Genomic DNA, 25,566 nt, shown 5'->3' with positions numbered 1-25,566 from the left:
ATGTACGAAAAGTAGCACCCTCCACAATTTGCCCAAAATTATTTACGAAAATGAATTTCTCATGTCAAAAAACCCCGATGTGACAAATTTTGTGCAAACAGCTCGCTTATGGGACATCCTGTATTCATTTTTCAATTTTTTGGTCACATAATTAAAATTCATTGCTAAGTATTTAAGTTTTATGCGCTAATTTTACTACACTGATATCGACATCTTATTCCTAACCTCGAATATCAAAGGAAGGAAATTTAGTTACTATAAAAAAATTGATCGCTGCGTTCCGATTTGTTTGTATTTTTTCAAGATCCGGTGATCAAAAGACTAAGACATAAGACTCCATCTATTTTTTACCGCCTTTAAATTAAAAACTCATGGTCATATAATTTGAGTTTCTTTCCAACTATTTCGGCCTGATAAAGTATAACCTTTTAAATTGTTACCGCGTTGACAAAGAAGGCTTTGGAGCTTGGCAGGAACGAACTTTCTTCGTAATTGTCTTTCGAAAAGAGGCAATAAACTTGGAAAAAAAACAAAAACTCAATAAAATTGAGGTTTTACAGAAATTATTCATAATTGTGTTCGAAATGACGACGCTCGATGTTGATGTTGCGTAGGAGACACAACGATTATTGCATTTTGCACCTCACATCCACAGCATTCGCCAATAATCTCCTCACTTAAGTTGTTTATGCGTGTTTTGGCATTAAATTTGTTATTGTTCCTCACAAATATCACAGTCGTTGTTCGAACATGTATTCCACAAAATTTGTTTGGGTTTTTGTTACGGTTCAATTTTTCATTTACGGAGGTGCGCAAGACAAATGCCCTTATTTCATAGCAGAAAAGCATCAATACCAAATGAAACGGCAAACGCCACCATTTTTCGAAATTTTATTCCAAAATTCTTTCCGAACTCCCAAGATTTCGGTGTGATTAGTTGTCTAAAGTACGCACTAAGCTGTTCTCGTCCGTGATATATCTCGAGGTATGTGTAGCGATATTCTGCTTTCTGAAAGATGACGTCACCTCCTTGACCTGCCGTAACAATATTCCTCTGAGTTATAGCAATGCGGAACCTTGTGACCTTGCGAACCCTTCTGACCTTCTAAAGCCCAACACACACGATACAATATTGCATTGAGAATTAAAAATAAATTCCCGGATATAGAGAATCGTTCCAGATTCACTCCCCTTATTTACCGATCCACATGGAGTACCGACGTTGTTACCGGGTGCTGCCTGATGTTTTCGTGCTTTTGGTTTTCCGGGGAACAAATCTACTCTTGCCGAGGATCTGTTTTTTTAGATTGTGGTGCCTGTATTTGGTTTCCTAGTCCACTATTGTAGGGGAGAACCCTCCGGATTGGAGGTAATGCATTCCGGGTAATTATTGGCTCTTATTTAAGTTGTTATTTAATGTTATCAATGTGTGTGTTGTGACCACGCGCCGGCATCACCAGACTTTGTACTGGCAGAGACCTGCATCTCGCCTACCTGTGAAGTCTATAACCCAAGATGTAGAAAATTATACAAAAAGAGGAAGATATTTAACACTCATACACTGCTAAGTTACACTATAAGTCCTGATAATGGAGTATTTGATATATCGTTTAAACTGCATCTGAGATATTGAAGAGATGTCGAGGTTAAAATTCGAGTTAAGTGTATTATACGAACTTTGCATTCTTAGCAAAGGGGAATGCTGCTCTGTATTGGTTCTACTATATGGGATTTCAAAGAGCGTAGCGTATCTTAAATATCGAGCGGGAATTCTAAAGTTAAGTGTCGATAAAAGATATGGAGAATCAATTTGTGAGTTTGTTATTTTGTAAAGCATGCACAAGTCTGCCACAGTCCGTTTATCTTCCAAACTAAGTATTTTGAACCGATTTTTCATTGGGCGATAATCTCTTTCTTCTATACGAGTGTAAGTCTTAAGAGCGAGAAATTTTGAAGAATGAAGATAATAGCTTATCAACGGGCCGCGAAAGCCTTAATCAATTTATCAGACGCCTCTACGGGGAGGAAACATGTAAGCAGTATCAACGACTGGACAAAATAAGGAAGCAAAAAGCGCACTTACTCGCCACTTTAGCGTTTCTGTGCCGCTGCCGGGACACCAACATCATACCAGCATTCCTTAGACAAAAACGAATTCTCCAATCAGTGAAGGCAAACAGGATCTACGTCAGGACTGAGAAAGCCTTTCTCCGGGAAAGAATTCACCACACTCGTCATAGCCTTGCGAAGACGGACGAGAAACTTCTTGGCCTGCACTTGACACTGGGCAACAAGATCGAACAACAGAATTGGGACAGAATGGATGCAATCTCACATTCCAACATGAGGAACGAACTGGACCGCACAAAGGAGCAACAGATAAGGAAGTACGAGAAGTTTGCGAAAAAACAAGCGCCCAAAACAGCAAGCCTAGACAGTGAGCGACTCGTGGTCAATATGACGGACAGAGTACCCACGGAGGTCGAGAGAGCAGTGCTAACCAAAGGAGGGAACTTCGCAATCACTCCCCGTCACATTCCGATTGAAGAGATCATCTCCAGCACGGAAGCAGCCATCAAGAACCTACCGGACCAAGATGCCGAAGAAATACGAATCGAGACAGAAAACATCCTCAGTAAGGCAAAACCACCCAAGACTAACCTGACGAGAAGTGAAGGACTGGCACTGCGTAGCCTGAACACGGACCCGGGACCCTGTTAAAGGATCCGACGCAAGTTAGACTACGTCTTACCAACCGACTCATCAAGTCATCATCACTGTCAGAAGAAATCAAAAAGCGCATTGTGAAGACGGAGACTGTTCCACCAAGGCTCTGTGGACTACCTAAGATACACAAAGTAGATGTCCCGTTAAGACCAATAGTTAGCTCACCCGGATCACCAACGTATTACTTGGCTAAACACTTGGCATCGCTGCTTCAACCACACGTAGGACACGGCACCAGTTACATCAAGGACTCCACCGACTTCGTGTGCAAGATTCAAGATATCAATATTGAACAAAACGACATCCTTGTGAGCTTCGACGTTGTCTCACTGTTTACCAAAGTACCTCTGAAGAGTTGCTTGGACCTGGTGAACAGGATATTTCCTGTCGATATTTGCAAACTTTTTGAAGTCTGTCTGACCGGTAGCTATTTCGTGTGGAAGGGAAACTTCTACGAACAGGTGGACGGAGTGGCAATGGGAAGCCCACTAAGCCCGGTTATAGCCAACTTATTTATGGAACACTTTGAGGAAAAAGCGATCGAGACATCAGAGTACAAGCCAGCAACGTGGTTCCGGTACGTGGATGACACCTTCGTGATTTGGAAACATGGTATGGACAAGCTCAACAACTTTCTGCAGCATCTCAACAGTCAGCATCCCAGCATCCAGTTTACTATGGAGACTGAAAATGACCAACAACTTGCATTCTTGGACGTACTAGTGAGGAAACGAGGTAACAAGCTGGGCCACACAGTTTACAGAAAACGGACAGATACCTGCATGCTCTATCCAACCATCACCCAAGTCAAAAGTATGGGGTTATCAGAACCCTGACAGAACGAGCCCGAAGGATTTGCGAACCGGAGAACCTCCAGATGGAACTTGAACACCTAAAAACTGCGTTCGAGGCAAATGACTACAGTAAGAGGGAGATCGAGAGATCAATGAACTCAAGATCATCAAGATCACGGGATACCAAACAATGACCCTCCACCTCCCACGCATATCTGCCGTATATTCCGAGTGTCACCGACAGGATTGGCAGAGTATTGAAAAGACACGACATCAAAACAATCTTTAAGCCTACAAAGAAGATCCAGCAGACCATCAGGTCAGCGAAGGACAAGAGGGGCTCACTTTCAGCTGCGGGAGTCTACCGCATTCCGTGTTCATGCGGAAAGGTCTACATCGGAACTACCAAGAGATCAATGGGAACGAGACTTAAGGAGCATAAAGCAAGCTGCAGGCTAGGACATACAGAGAAGTCTGCAGTGGCTGAACACGCACTGGGCAGCGGGGAACACAGGATACACTTTGAGAGCTGTAAGTTACTAGCATCGGTCAACGGCTATCACAACAGACTAGTCAGGGAAGCCATTGAGATTCAAAAACACCCACACAATTTCAACCGAAAGGAGGAGACCCTTACACTCAACCAAATCTGGAACCCGATCCTTAGGAACGTCCGAGCAGTACCGATCGATATCCCTAGACCAACCGAAGCGGAACAAGCCCCGCCCTCCACCAATCGGCATAAATACAACCTGCGCAGGAGAAATCGTCAGTCTACGTCCAACATCGGAGATGGCAGGACCTCTGAAGAAGCTCGCCACTCGTGCTAGCGAAACGTTAGGAAGTAATTCCAATCGACGACGGCCTTTAAACTCGAATGAAGATAATAGCTTTGAGAAATTTTAAGAATTTATTTTGAATGTTCTCGATTCTGTTTATATGAACTGCGTAGCGTGGGTTCCAGATAACAGATGCGAAGGAAATCCTACTTTGAATAAAAGCATAATATAAGGAAATAAGCGTTCTTGGATTATTGAAGTCCCGGGAATCTCTATTAATAAAATAAATAAAATAAATAATACTATATAAATAAATAAAAAATAAAATAAATATATAAATAAATATAAATGTGTTGTTTTCTTTTCTCTCTAACGTGATATAATCAACCGTACCGTAAGTGCCGATCTTTCGGGGATGGCCTTTGGGTCAGTGAATACGGGACTGTACTGTGGAAAAGGGAGCACTTAATCTATAAGTACTGTTCTTTTTTTCAACGCGCGCAGGTTTAATTGCGGCTAATATTTGTGAACTCCTCGTGCATACGATGGAACGTTAGTATACTAAATGCTGCCATTATTTCTTTTGCTTCCCTCGCCTACCCAAAAATCACTTTTATTCAAATTTGTTGTTTATGATATATTTTTTTTAAATGTTATTATCTCCAGTGACGTCTACTCAGCTGTGATAAATCTAGTCGTTTTTCCGACTTTAATAAACCAAAGGTCCCCTGACGTTTCCTTTTTTTTTTCTTCTTGCCACCCTCACTCTGAGCGTAGTACGTAGACCAAAGCTGCGTGGATAGCTCCTAAATTTGTATGCTTTTTTTATATTCTTTCTATATTAATCGTTAGGAATTCCCTTTGGGTGCACGGGTTCCTAGCCGGGCAAGGCAGTGAAGCAGTGAAGCATTTAGTTTTTTTTTAATGTCGACCCTGAGATATGCGAGGTTGCATCTTCTTCTTTACTTAATGCGCTTGCTGCCATATTCCTCCTATTTATCATTTATAAAAAGGAATTAGAACTTTTAGGTTTACTAGTTATAAGCGGTAACATTACGTTTGTGAGATGGTAATAAAATTAATAAAACTTTGTCTAGAAAACTGGAATTCGCTGCTGCCGCGATTATTGTATCCCGCCCGACTGATGCATAATGAATATCGATTTTTTTTTGCTGTTTAAGCATTCAAGTGTTGATCAAACCGTGCCGTAACAATCAAGATAAACAGTCTGCACCTAATACGACGCCCACCCCGATTCATTATTAATTAGGGCTCATGTACAACAATCCCAACTAATTGAGGATTTATTGTGGCGGAGGAGGGTTATAATTGTGGCCCGGAAATTCAAATATGCAAAGATAACAAGCTCCGACGAAATTGCTGGCTTCGTTCGGACAAAAATATGTCTATATTTTTTATTATTTATGATATTTTTGTAGTCGCAAAACATTGGAAGAATAAATGCCACATAGCAGTAAACCAATAACACCTTAATCAAAAAATGGGTTGTCTGGAACATATTTTTAAACAAACATCGGGAACAGCTATGGATTCTCCATTATCACCAGTCATCTCGGATATATTAATGGAAGCCTTCCAGAAGAGGACCCTTGATATCGTCCATCTAAAACGTGCTAGGTTGTTGATACTTTTATTATTTGCCCTCATGGTCAAGAATCCCTCCGAGATTTTCTTAGCCATTTAAACTCAAGCCATTGAATAAGAAACTAATCCTACTCACCCTGACTGACACCTTAATGCATTGGCACATCGCCATCCTTTGAAGAAATCAACAATATTTTTCATCCAAAGGCTGCTGTAATACTATTTTTTGAAAACTTCTAGGTTCCTGTTGCGTCAGTTCATGTTGAGTCGAACTTGCGTCTTCAGAGCTTAACTGACTCAACGTCAACCGACGCATTAGGAATCCAAAAGTTTTGTAAATGGTAAACCAACAGGACGATTGACGAAGTTGGATTCATCAACACCAACTTAGAAGGAATGCAGAAGTTTTGTAAATAGTACTGCTGCAGCCTGTGGAAGTTTCTTTGAAAAATGGTGAAAACTGTGCAGGAAAAGAGAAAGATATAAGCGTCCTGCTAGATGCATTTTGTACAGGGTGTGCTATTAAAAAAAAGGAGATCTTGATATTCACAAATCTTGAAGCTCATACAATAAAAGAAGACACCCGATAAGGATGTCAGTCATGGAGATATTGGAAATCATAAAAGATGCCAAGATGGTTAAATTAGAAAAAAGTTACACAAAAAAAATTATAAGTGTCGTATATTTTATTTTCCTATTATTTCGTTAGTAATTTTCACATTCTCAAAATTTATAAATTATTCTAATTTGTTTCAATTTAAAAACCACGCGAGTATGTTCCCCTTTAAATCAACGCGGCAACAAAAATTCGCGATGAACAGAAGATGTGAAGTCGTACGAGATACGTGTTAGTGTCATTATCCAGTGCCATCAATTTAAAAGAGAGAAACAGCTAATTGAACAAGGGGGGAATGCTCCCCTCGATTTTGAAGGAAGTGTTTTCATTCTTATATTTTTGTATTTATGCGGGTTCATTTTTACGTTTTAAGTTTAAGTTACAACATCTCTTACAACAAATCTTCCAAATTTGTTAGTATTTGGTTCTCTCTGGACAGTTATTTAAATATATTCACCCAACTTCAACTGCGTTACCACATTATAACCCATAATATTTTAACATAATGAAGTTTTTTTCAGATGAAATAAAAGTATGTTCCAGTTTGTATACCAAAAAAGAACCAACACAAACCAAGTTGCAATTTTATTATGCCATCAATTTTATAAACCAAAATGAAACTATGAACTACACAACTTTTGAAAAACAATTTTAACAGTATTTTACGCTATGGATAATATTAAAAATGCAATATTAATATTGCTAATAGTTCCAGAAAAAAACACTTGAATACTAAGAACAATGTTGCAAAACAAAAAAAATTGTTTAATTAAGTTTCTCTTTATTTATTGCTCGAAATGTCGTCTCCCAACGATTTTTATACACGTTCTAACACTGTCTTTAAACGAGTAGTCAGTATTCATTAGCGTTTCTCACCTGGTCTTTAACATAACCCCACAGAAAACAGTCCAACTTTGTTAGATCAGGAGATCTAGGTGGCCATCTAATCGGACCAAGTCTTCCATTGAGGATATAAATTATTTAAGTATTTCGTAACTTGATGGGGATGATGTCCAGGAGCTCCATCATGAAGGAACCACATTCAATGCCTCACTTCATAGTTCCAAGCACATTTTGTAACCTCTGTAACTGCAGTTTGCCTGTTCACTGTATTTTCAAAAAAAAAAAAATGAGGCCCAGAACGTTGTTTCCTAATATACTACCCAAAACATTTCAAGACTATTTTTCCTGACTACGTGTCATCATAAAATTGGTTCTATTGTTAGCATTGTGTTGAAAATTAGGCTTATTAACACAACCGTTTTTATGTAATGCCGATTCATCCGTAACTAACACATATTTAAAAAAATCATCTTGCTCAAAAATTATTTATAGTACCCCTTCACAAAATGTTGATCTAATTTAATAATCATTTTCATTGAGTTCTTGATGAAGTTCTTCATGTTAATGATAAAAAAATTAAATCTTATTCTGTGCAAACATTTTTTTTCTCTCAGAATTAAAAATGTAACCTATTTATTTTCATTTTTCTTGGCTCTATGGAATATTTTCTCATAATTTGACAAATTTTCAGGGGTTTTTATACCTAAAGAAATAATAAGTTTAATTAATTTAAAATTAATGGAAGTATAATATACAGGAAGGTCCATTTGATTGTTTCGCAAAAATTGATGCTTTTTATCACGATCCACTCTGTATAAAATATTCGACCTAACTTCAAGACAAGTATAGTATAGACAAATGACTTCGTACTTGGTAAAATTTTTGGCATGATGAAATTACAGCTGTCGGAAATGGCATCAAAAATATGACAAAAAAATTGCCGTAAATCTGAAAACACTCAGTATACGAGGAGGTACCCATAAAAAACCGGAATTGAATTGCCGCGCGCAGAGCTTGTATAGTACACCTTTCTGCCGCTAGGTTGTGGATAGTACAACTTATTGCGGGTTCAACGCCACCTTCGTTTTAAATTTAACTTGTTTTGTTCACTTGCAGTGCCATTTTTTGTTAACGCTGTTTATTTGTTATTTCGTTTTTTTTTTCGATGGCAAGTTTAAAAGAACAACTTGCAGCTGTGAAATTTTGTTTTCTGCTCGGTAAAAGTGCTGCTGAAACTGTTTCAATGTTAAAAACAGCTTATAAAGACGATGCGATGGGAAAAACTCAAGTGTACCAGTGGTTTGTTCGCTTCAAAAATGACGACAATTGATGACCGACCTCGTTCTGGACGTCCATCAACTGCTCGAATCGACGAAAATATTGAAAAGATTCGAGCGTTTGCGGTCACAGACCGTCGACAGACAATTGAACAATTATCAAAGATTAGTGGGTTGTCTTGGAGCGCGGTTCAGCGAATTTTAACCGAAGATTTGGGAATGAAAAGAGTTGCTGCCAAGTTTGTTCCTCGTGTTCTGGCTGACATGCGAAAAGAACATCGAGTTGAAACATGTCGTACTTGGAATCAACAGCTTGAAACGGATCCAGATTTTCTTTCAAAGATCATTACGAGTCATGGTGCTATGGTTACGATCCAGAAACGAAGCAACAGTCCAGCCAATGGAAGACGTCACTGTCTCCCCGTCCAAAAAAATGTCGTCAGGTCAAACCAAACATCAAAACGATGCTGATTTGCTTTTTCGACATCAACGGCGTAGTTCATGCAGAGTTCGTTCCACCAGGTGAGATCGTTAATCAAGCTTTTTATCTGGAAGTTTTAAGAAGATTGCGCAACAGTATTCGACAAAAAAGACCCGATTTGTGGCGGGCTCTGCACACACAGCAGTTTTTGGCTAAAAATGGCATGGTTCCTCTGCCCCATGCACCTTACTCGCCTGATCTCGCTCCGTGTGACTTCTTCTTTTTCCACGTATGAAAAGGGACATGAAAGGACAGCGATTTGACAGCATTGAAGAGGCCAAGAAAAAAACGAGGGATAAGCTGTCGGCTATAGTCAAAGATGAATATAAAAAATGTTTCGAACAGTGGAAGCACCGCTGGGACAAATGTGTTAGTTGTATTGTTTTGAAGGGGATAAGGTCGTTCTGTGATTTTCAAAACAATATATAGTTCATAAACAATGATTCCGGTTTTTTTTGGGTAGCCCCTCGTACACCGTAACAACTCTACAATGAGTGATTGAGTATAAATGGGAGTATCTATGTGTTCCATTATGTGTATGAATCACCCCGTAAATTGGAAACTATTTTTATATTGTTGCTTTTAGTCTTGCCTATAACTTTTGTATTTAACATTTTTTATCTAAAACAGATAGTAAATGAGAGTTAAAGTTAAGGTTTTAAAGGTTTTAAATAAATGAAATTATAAAAAATTATTAAAAATGCAAGCCTATCTTAGCGCTTTCGACGTGAACTGCATTTGATTTAATTAAACCAACCGAAAGTAATAGTCCTTTTTAGGAAAGGTCGCCGCAGGTATGGGTTTCGTTAAAATTCCTATAGCGTGTCAAAATTACCAAGTAAATATTTGAACTTGAAAGTTGGAAATGTTACCTTCCCGAAGTTTCGTAATTAGCGCCTTTTTGACGACGGACGCGCCAAAATGGACACGCTTTTTCGACGGAATATATTAAAGTTAATAACGTTTCGTTATATAAATTTCTCGCGGCCCCGCTATGGTCGCATTTTAATTAAACCTCGTGGAAGAATTCCAGTTGTAGCGAGCGTTTTTAAATAAAACAGCATAAATCGTATGATAATTATGAAATTATTGTATAAATTCAATATCATTGTTTTTCATTTTATAATTTTTTTTTCAAAGAAACTTTCACAGGCTAATGTAATACTTTTTAAAAAACTTCTGGATTCCCCCTGCGTAGGTTTTTGCTGAGTCGAACTTGCTGACGTTTCGCCAATCATCCTGTTGGTTTCTTCAGAGCTTTACTGAAACTGGCTCGCATTTTACTCTGCGCCTGCGTATATATTGTTTGAGGAGGGTTGAGCTAAATGAGGGGCATAAACACCGTCTTGGATGAAATTAGAAAAACTAAATTGCACCTCCCACAATTTATATGCTATACAGCATGTCCAAGATTATAGGATTAACTATAAGAGGTCGGTTCAATTAGAGAAAAGCACTTTTCCAACTTTCTTTATATGATTTATTATTTAGAAGCTACTTTTTTTCAAATAAACTATGAAATATAAAGTAAAAAGATAATTATTTAAATTCCTATTACGAAAATTAGATTCTAGCTCAGAAATGAAACGTCTGATTGCAAAAAAAAATAAATTAATTAAGAGTATATTTTATTTAATCGAATTACAATGAAAGTGTAAACATAATACTAAAGTAATGCACCGTGATATTTTTATTTTAATTAATTTTTGATTAAAATAATTCAAACTTTATGAATGAAACGTATAAAATGTATTATAATTTATATGATTTATTATTTAGAAGCCACTTTTTTTTTCAAATAAACTATGAAATATAAAGTAAAAAATAATTATTTAAATTAATATTACGAAAATAAGATTCTAGCTCAGAAATGAAACTTCTGATTGCAAAAAAATAAATAAATAAATTAACAGTATATTTTATTTAATCGAACTACAATGAAAGTGAAAACATAATTTATAATAATTATTTTAATTAATTTTTGATTAAAATAATTCAAAGTTTATGAATGAAACTTATAAAAATGTATATACTTTTTAAATAAATTTAGCGAAACATTTCATCTCCTTAGAATTACGGCCTCCTTATGAAAAGCAGTTTGTCAGCGGAGTGCAGTTGCATATAGTGTACTTTTTCTATTACCATTACTTTTTGGCTACATTCAAAATATTAAAAATAACGTTACTTGGTAGCCTCCAAGTATATACAGGGTGTTTTCTAACTGACAAACTTCGCTATTAGTGATTTTCTGTAAGTTTGAGTTACATTTTTGAAAGCTGTATGCCACCTAATGTAGTCATTTTTTGTTGTTATTGTTATATTAATACAAAACGGCTAGGCTTTGAAAGGAAATAATTGGCAAATTAGTGGTACTAAATAAAGCGAGTTAAAAACGTAGGTTATTATTTGCAGCATTTAGATCAAAACGTATAAAAATGAAATGGTTTTACTGACTATTGCCAAGTCCCAAAGTCTCTAATTTCTTAAAATTTTTCTATTACTCGTTTAACAAGATTGCTACGAAGTCTACAAAGTAATTTTATTGCGCATGCACCCTGTATAAAGCGGCTTTTTCAAATATCTCGCGCACCCTGTCCGTATGACGAAAACTGAAACTCTCTGTTCAAACCAAATTATCCCATCTTAAGAAAGTAAATTTCGATTTCGTCGCTCAAACTCAAAATTCATTTACTCGATGTTTCGAAAGCGACAAGGCTTTTGGCCTATCTAAAAATCCTAATTTAGTAATTTTTTATTGCGATTGCCATTTTAATTGACTAAAACAATTTCATGTCTATACAACATGTCTAATAATTATTATTATTTTCAGCACTCAGGAAAAAAATTTAACTGTCCAAAAATCTTTAAATTTCTCTTTTATTCGTTTCTCTTTCTTCGCGGTTTTTTTTTTAATTTCCGCGAACGTCAAAATTAAAAGTTAAAAAACGTAATTTATTTAAATAACTTTCGTTTCAATTATTACCGGGAATAATTTATAAGATGTCCACGAAAATTATAAATGGGAAACAACTTTTGTCTTTAAATTTTGGTAATATTTTTACCGAGATCAGGTGTGATCCCATAATAAAGAGCCGCCCATGCGTCTCGCAGGATCTAAACCAGATTGTACGAGAACTCCGAAATACGAAGCATAATTTTATGATAATTGATTCTACAAGTCAGGTATGCGGGCAAACTTTTGTTTAGTGGCAAAGTTTTGAGGTATTTTCGTAGTATTTCTGCTTCGTATCCGTGCATTTCGTTTGTTTGTTTACAAAAACCAAACTGGGCAATAATGAATAAAGTTTTTTTGTTGTTTTTTTCAACTATTGATTTTAGAAACATTGATAAAGGCATGCTAGAATGGTAAGGATGGAAGGAATATTAGAAGGTTCCTTACTGGTTCCAATGAGTTCCATACAGTGTTCTAATTGGTTTTGAAGACAATTTAGAGTACCGTTTAAGGTAACGTCGAAGAAATGAGGACCCAACCACACATTTACAGTTTTTTGAGGTTTTGGAAATTGAAATTCCTTGTGGCAGTGGGAATCTACGGAGCTTTTAAAATTAAAGATTATTCATAATAGAATATTCGCGAAATTAGGCTCTGGACAGGGACTGTTCGGCATAAAGGCGTTAGCGCAAGATGTCAACACCAAGAAATATCACAGAACATGAACATTAATAAGTCAAACGTCAGCTTACAGATGAAGTGGAGATTCTGCGAAGCGTGCGACAGGGCTGCATTCTTTCCCCGCTACTCTCTCACGTAGGCAATTTTCACGACAGGAGGGTGTTACCATAAACGGACAGATTTTGCAACCTTGCTGCAGAGGCAGATATAGAATTCTTACTATAGACAGCACAACGATAGAATGAGTAAGAAAATACAAATACTTAGGGAACATGACTACGCCAATTAGTCTCACGAAATCCATAGTCGCATAGAGGTAGCCAAAAGTGCATTGGTAAAGATCACCATTGATTTCTTTGCAGCAGCAATGCCCCGATGCTACGTTTTTTCAACATTACATTACGAGTTAGAATCATGGATACTGAAAAAGGCAGATATGGACAAGATCGGGATTTTTGAAAGATGGTGTTATCTCATGAATCGACAGGGTTCCCATTCTGGAACTGATACAGAGAACCCAGGAGGGAATAATTATCTCTCTAAAAAGAAGAAAATTGGAAAATTTTCCGTTGCAGAAGGAGTTAAGGGAGAGGAAGAACCTCTTATCTCAAATACTTAAGAGCAGAGCAGCTGTTAACAAGATTCGGATAGCCACGATAATAACTAACCATGAAAATCGCGTGTCCAAGGGTCTACATTTTTCACAAACTGTTTAGGAAACCAAAAAAATTCGAACGAGAAGACGCCGAAGATAGGGCTCCATAAACTTTTATTCTTGACCATTTTTCAAAAATATACAGGGTGTGCCGGAAATTCAAAAAAACTGAAAAATGGGTGCCGCTATTACTGAAACTTGGTTATAACTGAAAGACTGTGAATCAGATATCACTTTCTTTTATATTGCGATATAGCCCGTATAGACAGCAAAAACTTTTGTATTTAAGGTTTTCACCTATTATACAGGGTGTTCCCGATATTCGGTGCTAAATGGGAAATATGTTAAGTGCCCTAAATTTGCAGATATCAACTTCAAATTTTACCAGAAAAGTAAAAGTCCATGTCCACATTTGAACGGTAGAAATTGGGTGCAGTCAAATTTTAGCAAGTAATTTTTAAAAAAATTTGAAATTTTATTTTTTGGTAATTTTAGGTTCTAGAAAAATATCGGTAAAATTATTTAACCAGCAGACGCGGAAGGTCCAGTGCAATAACATTTATTTCCGGCATTTTTTCGATTATATACAGGGTTTTCAAATTATATGCAAAAATCTAAAAGACGAAATTGTTCTTTTATAGAGTAAATTATTAGCCGCAAATCAAAAATCGTCATTTACTATCACCACGTTTCAGAAAAAAAGTAGTTTTTTGAAAGCTTTTCGGATACCAGGAAACTGACATTGTTGGAATTATATACAGGGTGTGCCGTTTGTGGGCGAAAAATTCTAATAGTTCCTAGACATTTCCGCTTTTGTGGGTGAATTATTGGCGAGAAATGAACAACTTTTAAAGATGTGATGATTTGATAGGAACAGTATTGTAAACTGTGTCGAGGGAGAGTTTAAGGTTTTGCTTTTGTTCGCAGGTATTTCGGCAGAAAGCGGTTACAAGACCAACACGAGCCTTGGCACCCCGGATCAAATTATCTCGTTGAAGTTGGTTACTCTTATTGGACCCTCGGCTACGCGTTGAGTTTGCGAGGGGCCAAAAAACTTTTGGATGCCGATCCTCTTTCGAAACTGGTACGTAGAAGACACAGTGGCGTGGTTTTTAGTATTTAGTATGTTGAGCTGAGGTGGCAGATGAATGGAAGGCTATTGATCTCCCAGAGTATATTTCAAAAACCAACCATTTTCTTAAACCGGAAATTTTCCTATATATCAAAGTTATATCAAAGACAAGTCAAGGAAGTAATTACTAACTCCACAGTATTTAGTGACAAGGACAAGTATTTATTAACAATTATGAATCCACAACCGTCGAAATTATATTCTTTAGTTAAATTACATAAACAAGATATGCCCATTAGACCACTCTCTAGTAAATATTTTAAAGTTCCACACAGATTTTAAGCCAAAATCTGCAATAAAAAATTCTTTTGAATTAATTCAAAACATCCGATTGCTCCCAAACCCGTGCGGTAAAATCCCGGAAAAAGATTTATTAGATTGCTTAATAGTATCTTTAGACCAAAATTATTTTGAATTTAATGGACAGATTTACATCTTTAAGGAAGGTTTCATTATGGGAAACCCACTTAGTCCTTTGTAAATCGAGATTTTCATTGATAATTTGAAAAATATCATACAAGAACTCGGATTCATGGGGAACGAAACTGACGTGGTAAAGTGACGCTTCCCGCACGCTAGATCGGTGGGTAATTAGGTATTTTACAGGCCGGAGTAGAAAAAAGTTTTTGTTAAACGGTATTCTTGAGATACTGAACAAATTAAAAATGGTACATATTAATTACATTTCCTATTTTTCATTTTTTTAATCAACAAGTCTATCCGGATAATTGCTGGAAGGTAGTTCTACAACAAGTAACTTTGTTCTCTAATTAATTATAGCCATTAAAAAAAAATTAATTTTGAATAATATATAATCTGAAAGAGTGGAAATAAATTTCCATTGGGTTAGCTTTTTCGCAAGTCTAGTTTGTCTTATATCTTGTATAACTATGCTTTATATCATGAAACTTAAATACTTCGAAAATAAAATATTTTAGAATTTATAATTTACGTCTTAGGTTTCTGTGAAGTACGTTGACATCAAAAAACAAATGCTTTTTTATAACGGCCAGTAACACTTACAGATTTAGTAACTGTTATCATATATAAAATGCTTTATTCGCAAAGACAAAAACAATGAATTAGCTCAAAGGGAATTACCCCTCAAACCTTTCATCAAATCTCTTTCAGAATAAGGCATTTTATAATAAAAGGAACGGAAGTTTTGCTAAATCTGTTACTGGTAACTGTCACTGTCAGTTATAAACATTTTGTTTTTTAGTGACGACCTACTTCACAGCCACCTCAGATATAAATTATAAATTGTAGAATACTATTTTCTTTTTGAATGTTGCTTTTATGCTAAAAGCGCGTATATCTCAAAAACTAGTTTATTTGGGTGTAGGATGTATTATACATGAAATATGCAGAATTTGTAGGGAATTTTACTACACGTATAATACACTCATTTAAATAATATAAGGTTGTTCGGAAAGTCATTTCGTTTTTTCCCGTCAGAGGACTTAATTACGTTTTTTAGAAACCAACTTCACACTTAAGCCGCATAACCATTATATGTCTTGAGAGCTGATATTGCAAGGCTTGTGTTTGAAAAAGTTCTATTAATTCTACCCAGTAGTTTTTGGTTGGTGCCCTTTTAAATATGGAGGGCAATAAGCAGCATTTTCGTCATATTTTACTTTTTTACTTCAGAAAAGGTAAAAATGCTGTCCAAGCGAGAAAAAAATTGACGGATGTGTATGGAGAAGGCGTGTTAACAGTACGCCAGTGCCAGAACTGGTTCGCAAAATTTCGATCCGGCAATTTTGATGTCGAAGATGCACCACGGTCTGGAAGGCCGGTCGAAGCTGACAAAGATGCGATAAAGGCATTAGTTGACGCAAATCGGCGAATAATCACACAAGAGATCGGTGAGAGATTAAATTTGTCGAATTCGACTGTTTATGGCCATTTGAAAGGCATGGTCTTAACCTCGAAGCTCGATGTGTGGGTGCCCCATGTCCTTACGGAGCGAAATTTGTGTCGTCGCGTTGACGTGTGTGATTCGCTCCTCAAACGTCAAGAAAATGATCCATTTTTGAAGCGGATTATTACTGGGGACGAAAAATGGGTTGTATACAACAATGTTAAACGCCAGAGGTCATGGAGCAGAAAAGATGAACCGGCTCAAAGCGTGTCAAAAGCCAACATTCACCAAAAAAAGGTGATGCTCTCCTTTTGGTGGGATGTCAAAGGAATCGTTTTTTTTGAGCTTTTGCCGGACAATACAACGATTAATTCAGAAGTCTATTGTCATCAACTGGACAAATTGAATGATTCACTTAAAGAGAAGAGGCCCGAATTAATCAACAGGAAGGGTGTAGTGTTCCACCAGGATAATGCGAGACCTCACACAAGTTTGGTCACTCGCCAAAAACTTTTACAGCTTGAATGGGACGTACTGCAACATCCACCATATTCTCCAGATCTGGCGCCTTCCGACTACTATTTGTTCCGGTCCCTGCAAAATTTTTTGGATGGCAAAACCTTTACCTCAAATGAAGATGTCAAAAACCACCTGAACCAGTTTTTTGCCAGCAAGGACCGAAACTTTTATGAGAGGGGAATTATGTTACTGCCAGAAAGATGACAAAAGGTGTTGGACCAGAATGGCCAATATATAATTTAATAAAATATTTACTCATTATACGAAAACTGTCTTTCATGTTCCCCAAAAAAAACGAAATGACTTTCCGAACAACCCAATAAATATCTATGAGTGCAACACCCTGAATATAAATAATTATATCGTGCAAATAGCTTGTTACTTTTCTGAAAACTTTTGTATTTGACACAAGTTGCACTTTCGCATAAACATAGATTAAAAACTATCGCTTGCCTATAATTTTTGCAATTTTTTCCAAATAATTTCCGAGGTAGATTCTCCTAAATACGGTAATAGCAAAGTTGGAAAAGCCGTTTTCCCTAAGCCTGTCTTAGTGTCCGCTACTTTATCATTTTCCGTATAACGCAAGTCACAAACTTTATAGGACTTATGTGCTTCGAAAATCGGATCTCGAACTTGCTGTTATTGAATAGACAAAATATAGTTCATTGGAAAACTGTTTTCATACGCAACTCCCGCAATAATCCACAAAGCAAGAGAGAGAGAAGCGTGCATTTCTCAGAATTCATGTTTTGCAGTTCTTGTTGTCATCTTAATCGTAGCTTTCTTACAACACCCGAAGAAAAGAATGTGGCTTTAGAAGCAGTCAATAATTTATATTGAAACACTGGACTTTTGCTATTAGTAATAAAGTCGAATGCCCGCAATTGCGTATTTGAAAAAAATATGTTTTCGGGTGAAATAATAAAAAATACAGTGGTGGACATCGCAAAAGGATGAGCCAGCTACCAATAATAAAACAGTTCCTTTTTACAAAACTTCTGGATTCCTCCTGCGTCGGCTTTTGTCGGCTTCTTCAGAACTTGACTGAAACTGGCTCGGGTCACGGTTAAGATTGTTAGGTTGTTTATAGATTTCTATAGACTCTCGGATTTTTCACTCTTAGAAATTCTTCTCAATAGAAAATCAGACCTCACATTCGCAGAATTAAAACATCTTACCTCTGCTATTCTCTCTAATAATTTCCACATCAAAGATATTAAGCGTTCGATCAAAAAGTAAACTTCACCACAACCTTCCAATAGCAATGAGGCGGAAAGCAATCCCACACTTGCCACTGTGGTCATTCAAAACATCACTGACCACATATCAAAAGCTCTAAAGAAGTATGTATAACCATATTTGCTACTTGTCCCAAAGTCTCTCAACATCTTCGGTCCGTCAAAGATAAAATTCCATTTTACAGTTTACAGCCTTCCAAAAATATCAACTAGGTTCGGAGAACACGACAGAGCCTTACGACGAAGATGAATAAACTGATCAGCAAAATTTTATTCATCACTCTTGGTTTTAAAGAGTTGTGATTTAGTTTTTATTTCTGATAATATAATAACATATCTTGATTTCAATAAAAAAAAGATTTAAAAAAATGGAAGTTTCATTTATATCGTGAGTTTAACCGTGATCAAATCACTGGTTGACTTCTTCGATCGGACAGGGACATGAATGTAATTATAGTTTTCCCATGATGTATTCAAATATATAGTTTGCCCAATTCTTTAGGAAACCAGTCCACGTGAGTCAATTAAACATTCAAAGTGTCGTCGTCACTCGTCGCGCTCTTTTCGGATCAATAATCCATCGGAAAATGGGGAAATGAACTAACGATGCGTAAACAGTGAACGGCTTTATCAAAGGCCTTCATTAGGACGCAATTATCAGAGGTGCATAGCGAACCGGGCCCATTATGCAAAAATCGCTTTGGAAGTATCAAGTCGTTCAAAGCCACCATTTTCACCCAATTAATTTATTATGATTTACCGGCCGATCTGGTTTATGGCATTAAACACTGAAACGGTCAGTTTTTGATTGATTTTTGATTCCGAATACTTCCTTAAAAATTCGAAAAAAACTTTTTGGTTTCAATTGTTCTCTTCTGCTCTGTAACTTAGTATTATTAAATATTGAATCTCACGTTTTGGCTTCTGGCGAACGTCATCAACTTATTTTATTTAAATACGGACCTGACATTTTTTCAATTTAAATAAATTGTTTCGTCAATGTTTTGTATTGATTTAATCATAACACGGCTCTGAACTAGATTTTTAGGAGAGAAGGTAAAAAAAATATATTTTGATTGCAGCTCATTGATATTTAACGTGAGCGTCGAATTTGGAACCACCCTCTACCGTGCGTTCAATTTATCTTGATGACATTTTAATTGGCTGTAACTTTTTTCTCTTTAGAGATATCAAGGTAAACAAAAAAAAACAAAATGTGGGGTTAGTAGCCAAGGTTTTTGCCAAGTGACGTATAAAATAAAACGCTACCAATTTTCGATTAACTGATTGATTGCTTCTGAAATCCTTTGCCGAAGTTCCACGACATTGTTGCAAGTGGTTTTGTGCACTTGATTTTTTATATGTCGCCAAAAGAAAAAATCGATTAACGTTAAGTCGGGGCTGTTGGCTGGCCAACCCGTAGTTCCGCCGTTCCCCGGCATATTCCATGTTAAGAAAATTGAACGCGCGGTACATGGTGTAAGTAACTGGACTGTTTAAACAGGAAAAACCCATTTCTGAACTAGATAGAGCAAAATCGACTTTCATGTCGAGAGTTCGATTTTTGAAAGACATTTAATGTAATATAATTACGATGTAATTGCGGTATGTGACTGCCGACCATTATATAGGATGTTTTTCAATTTTTTTTCATAATTTTTTTATTTCTAAAAATTTTGGATTCGGATAAAAATATTTGTTTTTTATATCAACTACTGAAAACCGTTTTTTTAATATTTTGCTTGTATCGTTCTCCTTCCGGAAGCGTCGATACTTTTATTGATTGATTGAGTTTGGATGAGATCGATCGCAAGTTCTACTGTTGCTTTTATTTGCGGTGATTTTTAATGCGCACTTCGAAAACGCAAATTCAGGCGAGACTCTTTATATTGCACGGGTTCACCGAATAAACTCGAATCCATAATGGGACTCTGTCTATAATCGACAATATTTTTACCAATATTGATTTGACTTTCTTTCAGTCAGATATTATTCCCTGTGATTTTTCTGATAATTTTATACAAATGCTATCTATACTTTCTATACTATCTAAACGTTGTTTTAAATTTAAAAGTAACATAAATGAATTTCAGGTTGAAGTATCTAGGCAGTTTTTGTTTGACGGTGTGGGTACAGCTGAAGAGAAATTTGACTTATTCTATAAAAAATTTCAGGAATTGTTTGGCTCGTCTTTTCCATATCACACAGGGCCAACAGAGCCAAAAAAGGGTGGCTTTCCGTTGAAATTAGGGAACGGGGTCAGTTGGGGAGACTTGCACCAATATTTTAAATATACCAACAGTGATGAAATTTTAATTAAATATAGAATTATAAAAAAGTACCATGAAAAACGACTTAAGAATGCTAACAAAAGTTTTTACAATAAACTTCTGTTAACAAATCTCAAACGGCGTGGACGATTATAAAAAAAGAAAGTAACCTATCTAAACATAAAAGTTTCCAGATGACGTGTAAATCCACATACTCGCTACCTGAAAAATTTAACGACTTTTTTGTGGATTCCGTTGGAGATCTAATAAACAATACAAAAACAACACAAACAACTAATAAAAAATCTTCAATTCAAAGTCTATTCTTAGCACCTTTCACGGGTGTTGACCTTTGATGCATTATTTCGCCAGTTACAAAAAAAGATGCAGCTGGGTACGATGAAGTACCCTGTTCATTAAGAAAACGTGTTACAGATTTTATAGTTACAGTTTAATTTCTATCTGTTTTTTCCAGAATATTCGAAACGTTTTTTTACGTGCGGCTCGATGCATTTCTAAACAAGGAGCAATTTCTCTCGAATTCTCAGTTTGGTTTTCGCAATGGATTGTCTACTCAACACTGTTTAGTTTATATAATCGAATAGTCCCGAACCTGGATCAGAATACGAGCTTTTGATGTACTTGATATTAATTTGTTGTTGAATAAGTTAAATAATTGCGGTATATGGGGGAATAGTTACGCCTGAATTCAGTCGTTTTTGAAGGGTCGTTACCAAAGAGTTGTGCCTAGAAGTGATACTTCCGTGATTAGATCCTCATCTAAAGAACTCACCAGCGGTGTCCCACAGGGAAGCGTACTGGGACCTTCATTATTTATAATATTTATTAATTATATATCTGATTCTTTCTCAGACAATTATGTTTCCTTATATGCAGATGATACTGCTGTGGCAATGTCATCTAGGAGTCTGGAAAATGTCACGCCCTTGGCCACTAGGGTGAGCATAACGGTATTTGTTTGAACGGGACAAAGACCGATTAATCAGACTAACGTTGTCAAGTATTTGGGTTTGTTCATAGACAGTAATAACAAAATGGCTATGCATACTTTTGTTATTTGGCGACTGCGGTCGAGTGGATCTTCACTATTATATGCTGGGGAAACTCCTTCAGAGCTAGTGAATTTTTTCTTCAACAAAAATGTATTCTTCGAACAATTTTGGGGAAGTCTCGTGGTCACTCTTGTAGAACCCTGTTCCCAAAATTAAATATTTTAACGTTTTCCTCTCTCTTCATATTAAATAGCATAATATACATAAACAGTAATATATCTAATTATTGCATGACCAGAATTGATGGAGATTACAGAATGTTTTTTATTTGTTGTTTTATTGTAGCAATGCCGATCTCTCTGGGTGATATACTTTGTGTGTTTGTGCGTATCTGTTTTTAAAGTTTTTTTTTTGTATTTTAGTGTTCTATTTTGTTTGCTTATTGACATTATCCGATATATTTGGTAAAAGTCAATGGAAATAAACATTACCATCATCATCATTATCATTAACTACAGTGGCTTACTCAGAATTTTTCTACAGTTCTACAGGTGCTCCAGCTAGTTCCCGTAAGAATATGCTTTTCCAATACTTCCCAGATTTCCTGTACTTCATTAAGGTGATTTTGATTTTGCCTTGATCTTTTGAAACTTGCATAATTGTTCAAATTATTTTTTAACAGCAGAAACATTTTCCTGTCTGATACCTCCTTGGATATGTATTGAAACGAAGTTCTGATTTTTTTGTTGATCACGTCACAGATTTCATAATTTCATAATAAGCTTACGTTTGATCACTAAAATAATATGTCACAGACACAAAGTTCTGTCCTTAACTGACATTTTTCCGCCTTTTTTCATCACATATACCGACAAATGTATAGGGCACGGGATTTCTTTAAGACCATAGCCAAATATGGTTGACGTATAAAAGAATAAAATTGTATTCAGAACTGGAGGAAAATAATCCTTTAAAAAAAATCTTTAAGAAATGTCCCCATAATGTTTTTTTTATCCGAATCCAAAATTTTCATAAATGAAAAAGTTGTGGGCAATCTTCAAATGATGATATTTTAACCATTCAATTAGTAAGATATAACATGAACAAGGAGAGCTCGATGTTACAAATTTTTGTTATAAAACATCAATTTGCACAGAATCGAAGGCCCAGGTCACGCATAGTTACATTGGTTTTAACTCCGTACCAAAACGAACTCTTCCTTTTTTTTACTTTCCAAGTAGATTAACTTGTTCGGTCGTAAAACCGACACTTTCTTAGATGGTTTGGGACGAAACTTATGGCGAATAACGCTAATTACGTCTGACGCTGAACGAATTTTACGAAGGTTAATTTGATTACAGGTTCCCGTCGACGAATACCTGCCGATTATGTTCGACAAGCATCCCCAAGAGAGCTGGAAGCGTCACTTTCCCGATCGAAATCTCGTGGCTTTCTCCACGGCTCCGTTATTGCTTTACCCGACTCATTACACCGGCGAAAAGGGATACGTGAGCGATACCGAAGATTCGGTGGTAATACCCGAGGTTTTTGTTGAGAGATTCAAGGATGATTTATGACGTGATTTTTGTAACCAAAGAGGAGCAACATTTTTTATGTGCCATGACGTATTTTAAGACCGCAAGACCGACTAACCGCGTAACAATCGCCAGTGTAATTTAATAATAAATATACTTATCTATGTTTTATTTGGTTTTTGATTAACTTTTGCGGGGAAACTCTTGCCGAGAGGGTGTATTTAGGAGATCGATTGAACGATATTTTTCAAAATTTATAGTTCTACATTTTTAATAAAAAATAAAACCATCCATATAAATACGTTTCTTACTTTTATTTCGAAAAAAGTGGAAAATAAGTTCATAAATACTTTCTCTCGATAAACCCCAAATATAAGCTCCCATCATGTTCGCGGTATTGTTAGTTGCTCTTCTGAATACGCTCCCATGATGTTTTTAAATTTATCTAGATGAAGGACGCCATTGCTCCTTTAATGTCTATAGTGAGGCCATATTCCTGGAAGCGTTGGATGATCGCTCAGAGGGGATAAAGATGAACGGCGAAGTTCTCAACAACTTTCGATTCGCCGATGACACAGTGATCACAACAGATAACATCAAAATGCAACAAATACGGGTTAAAGATCAACCTTAACAAAACAAAAATTATGGTCGCCACTAAATCACCACTCATAAACTGCCACTTAGTTATAAACAACACCATCATCGAAAGAGTGGACTCACACAAATAATTGGGAACGTGGATGACCTCGGGCATTGACCACACCAAGGAAATAAAAGCCCGAATTGAAGCAGCACGAACGGCGTTTGTCAGGCTTAAAAAGTTCTTCACCAACAGAGACCTAAGTTTGACTCTGCGGCTAAGAATGCTCAGGTGTTATGTGTTTTCCGTCCTTTTGTATGGTATGGAAGCGTGGACGCTGAAGCAGGTGCATATAAATTTGAGGTCTGTTGTTACAGAAGGATCCTGAGGATATCGTGGGGTCTCAAATGCTGAGGTGCACAGAAGGATGCGAAGCGAACCGGAAATTCTGGTGACAATCAAAAAACGGAAACTTGATTACATAATTATTCAGGGAAAATCCGAGGGAAAAGAAGTGTTGGAAGGTGAAAAATATCCTGGCTGAGAAATCTGAGGGATTGGTTCGGATGTAGCCGCACCGAGCTGTTTAGAGCGGCTGTCAACAGGGTCCGCATTGCCATGATGGTTTCCAACCTTCGATAGAAGATGGAATTTTAAGAAGAAGAAGATGAAGAGTTAAAAGATTATAATTTTGTTATTTGAAATGGAACACCCTGTATGTTTCGTCATTTTTCGAATCCTTGGTTAGACTAAAGGTCATTTTCGAGGCAATGTGTTTTCTTTTCATGTTTTGATTGCCCCATATAAAATTGTGTTGCGACGCTACTGATTCAGGTATCGCAGCGAAAATTTAACCACAGACTAAGGAGATGTACTCAATCAGTTTGACAGATGCGCCTCAGCTGATACAGGTTGTCCGAAATAGGTGTTGCCGTTTTGGCCAATTCAATTAACAAAATCTCAAGATTTCATTATATATTTTTATTCTGATATCAATTTTAGAAAAAAAAAGGTAAGGTTGTAATTTATTTTATATTTAAATTTTACGTACTTTTTGAGATATTTGAGTTTTAAGATAACACCCCTATAAATTCTTGTTGAATTGAAAGCTGCCCACTTGTTCGCAATATTAGCTATTTTTTAAATAGCGAAGACATGGTACTACTTCTTTTAAAGAATAATACTCAAGGTATACGAATAAAATCTATTGCTAATAATATAGGGTGTCCGTTAATACGTGGAAATTTTGAAAAGAATCGGCTCTATACTTTAACAGGTTGAATAAAAATTCAGAATTCACATTTAACGACACATTTACGAGTTAATTATCTAGCTTGATTGAAAATACCTAATAACAAAAATAAATTAAGTTTGTAGACTTACTCAACAAGGTAATTTGAATAAATAAAGGAAGAGGATCTGTTTTAACCAAACATTATGGACCGAATTTTTAGTTAACTTTTTGTTTTATTGATTTGTTCATTCAAATTTGTTACCCTGTTTGGTAAGTCTATAAACCTTAATTATCTATTTTTTTTATTAGGTATTTTCAACCAAGCTAGATAATTAACTATAAAATTTTTCTTTGAATATGAATTCTGAAGTTTTATTGAATCTAGCAGATTTAAAAGTGTGTAGTATATAGCCGATTTTTTTCAAAATGTCCACGTATTAATGGACACTCTGTATTGTTAGCAATAGGTTCAATTCGTATATCTGGAATATTACATCTTATGTACCTAATATTGCCAACACGTGGGCAGCAGAATTTTTACGTCTGTTACCTCAAACCTCGCATAGAATTAAGTAAAAATTAAATATGAGGTAAATTACAAACTTATCTGAATTGAAATATATTGTGTTACAATAATTTCATAATTATAATACGATTTATGCTGTTTTATTTAAAAATGTAAGAGTCCTTAATTTTTATAAAGTGCCGTGCTGATATTACGTCTAATATTACTACATTATTCGCAGGATTCAACTAAACAT

At 36.1% G+C, this 25,566-nt stretch overlaps 1 protein-coding gene across 1 annotated transcript in view; it reads left to right on the top strand.

Moving 5' to 3' along the window:
• LOC132707393 (glycosyltransferase 25 family member) overlaps window positions 1-23,117 on the top strand; it is a 70,812-nt gene extending 47,695 nt beyond the window's left edge. The window contains exons 6-7 of the mRNA XM_060679237.1: window positions 14,339-14,495; window positions 22,815-23,117. Coding sequence (XP_060535220.1) covers window positions 14,339-14,495; window positions 22,815-23,030 — 373 coding nt within the window. The 3' untranslated portion in view covers window positions 23,031-23,117. The remainder of the gene's footprint in view (window positions 1-14,338; window positions 14,496-22,814) is intronic.
• The last annotated feature ends 2,449 nt before the right edge of the window (window positions 23,118-25,566 follow it).

This window comes from Cylas formicarius, unplaced genomic scaffold (assembly GCF_029955315.1).
Source record: "Cylas formicarius isolate icCylForm1 unplaced genomic scaffold, icCylForm1.1 PGA_scaffold_9__14_contigs__length_23061073, whole genome shotgun sequence".
Lineage (NCBI taxonomy): Eukaryota > Metazoa > Arthropoda > Insecta > Coleoptera > Brentidae > Cylas > Cylas formicarius.
This window is presented reverse-complemented; position numbering and strand designations above follow the sequence as displayed.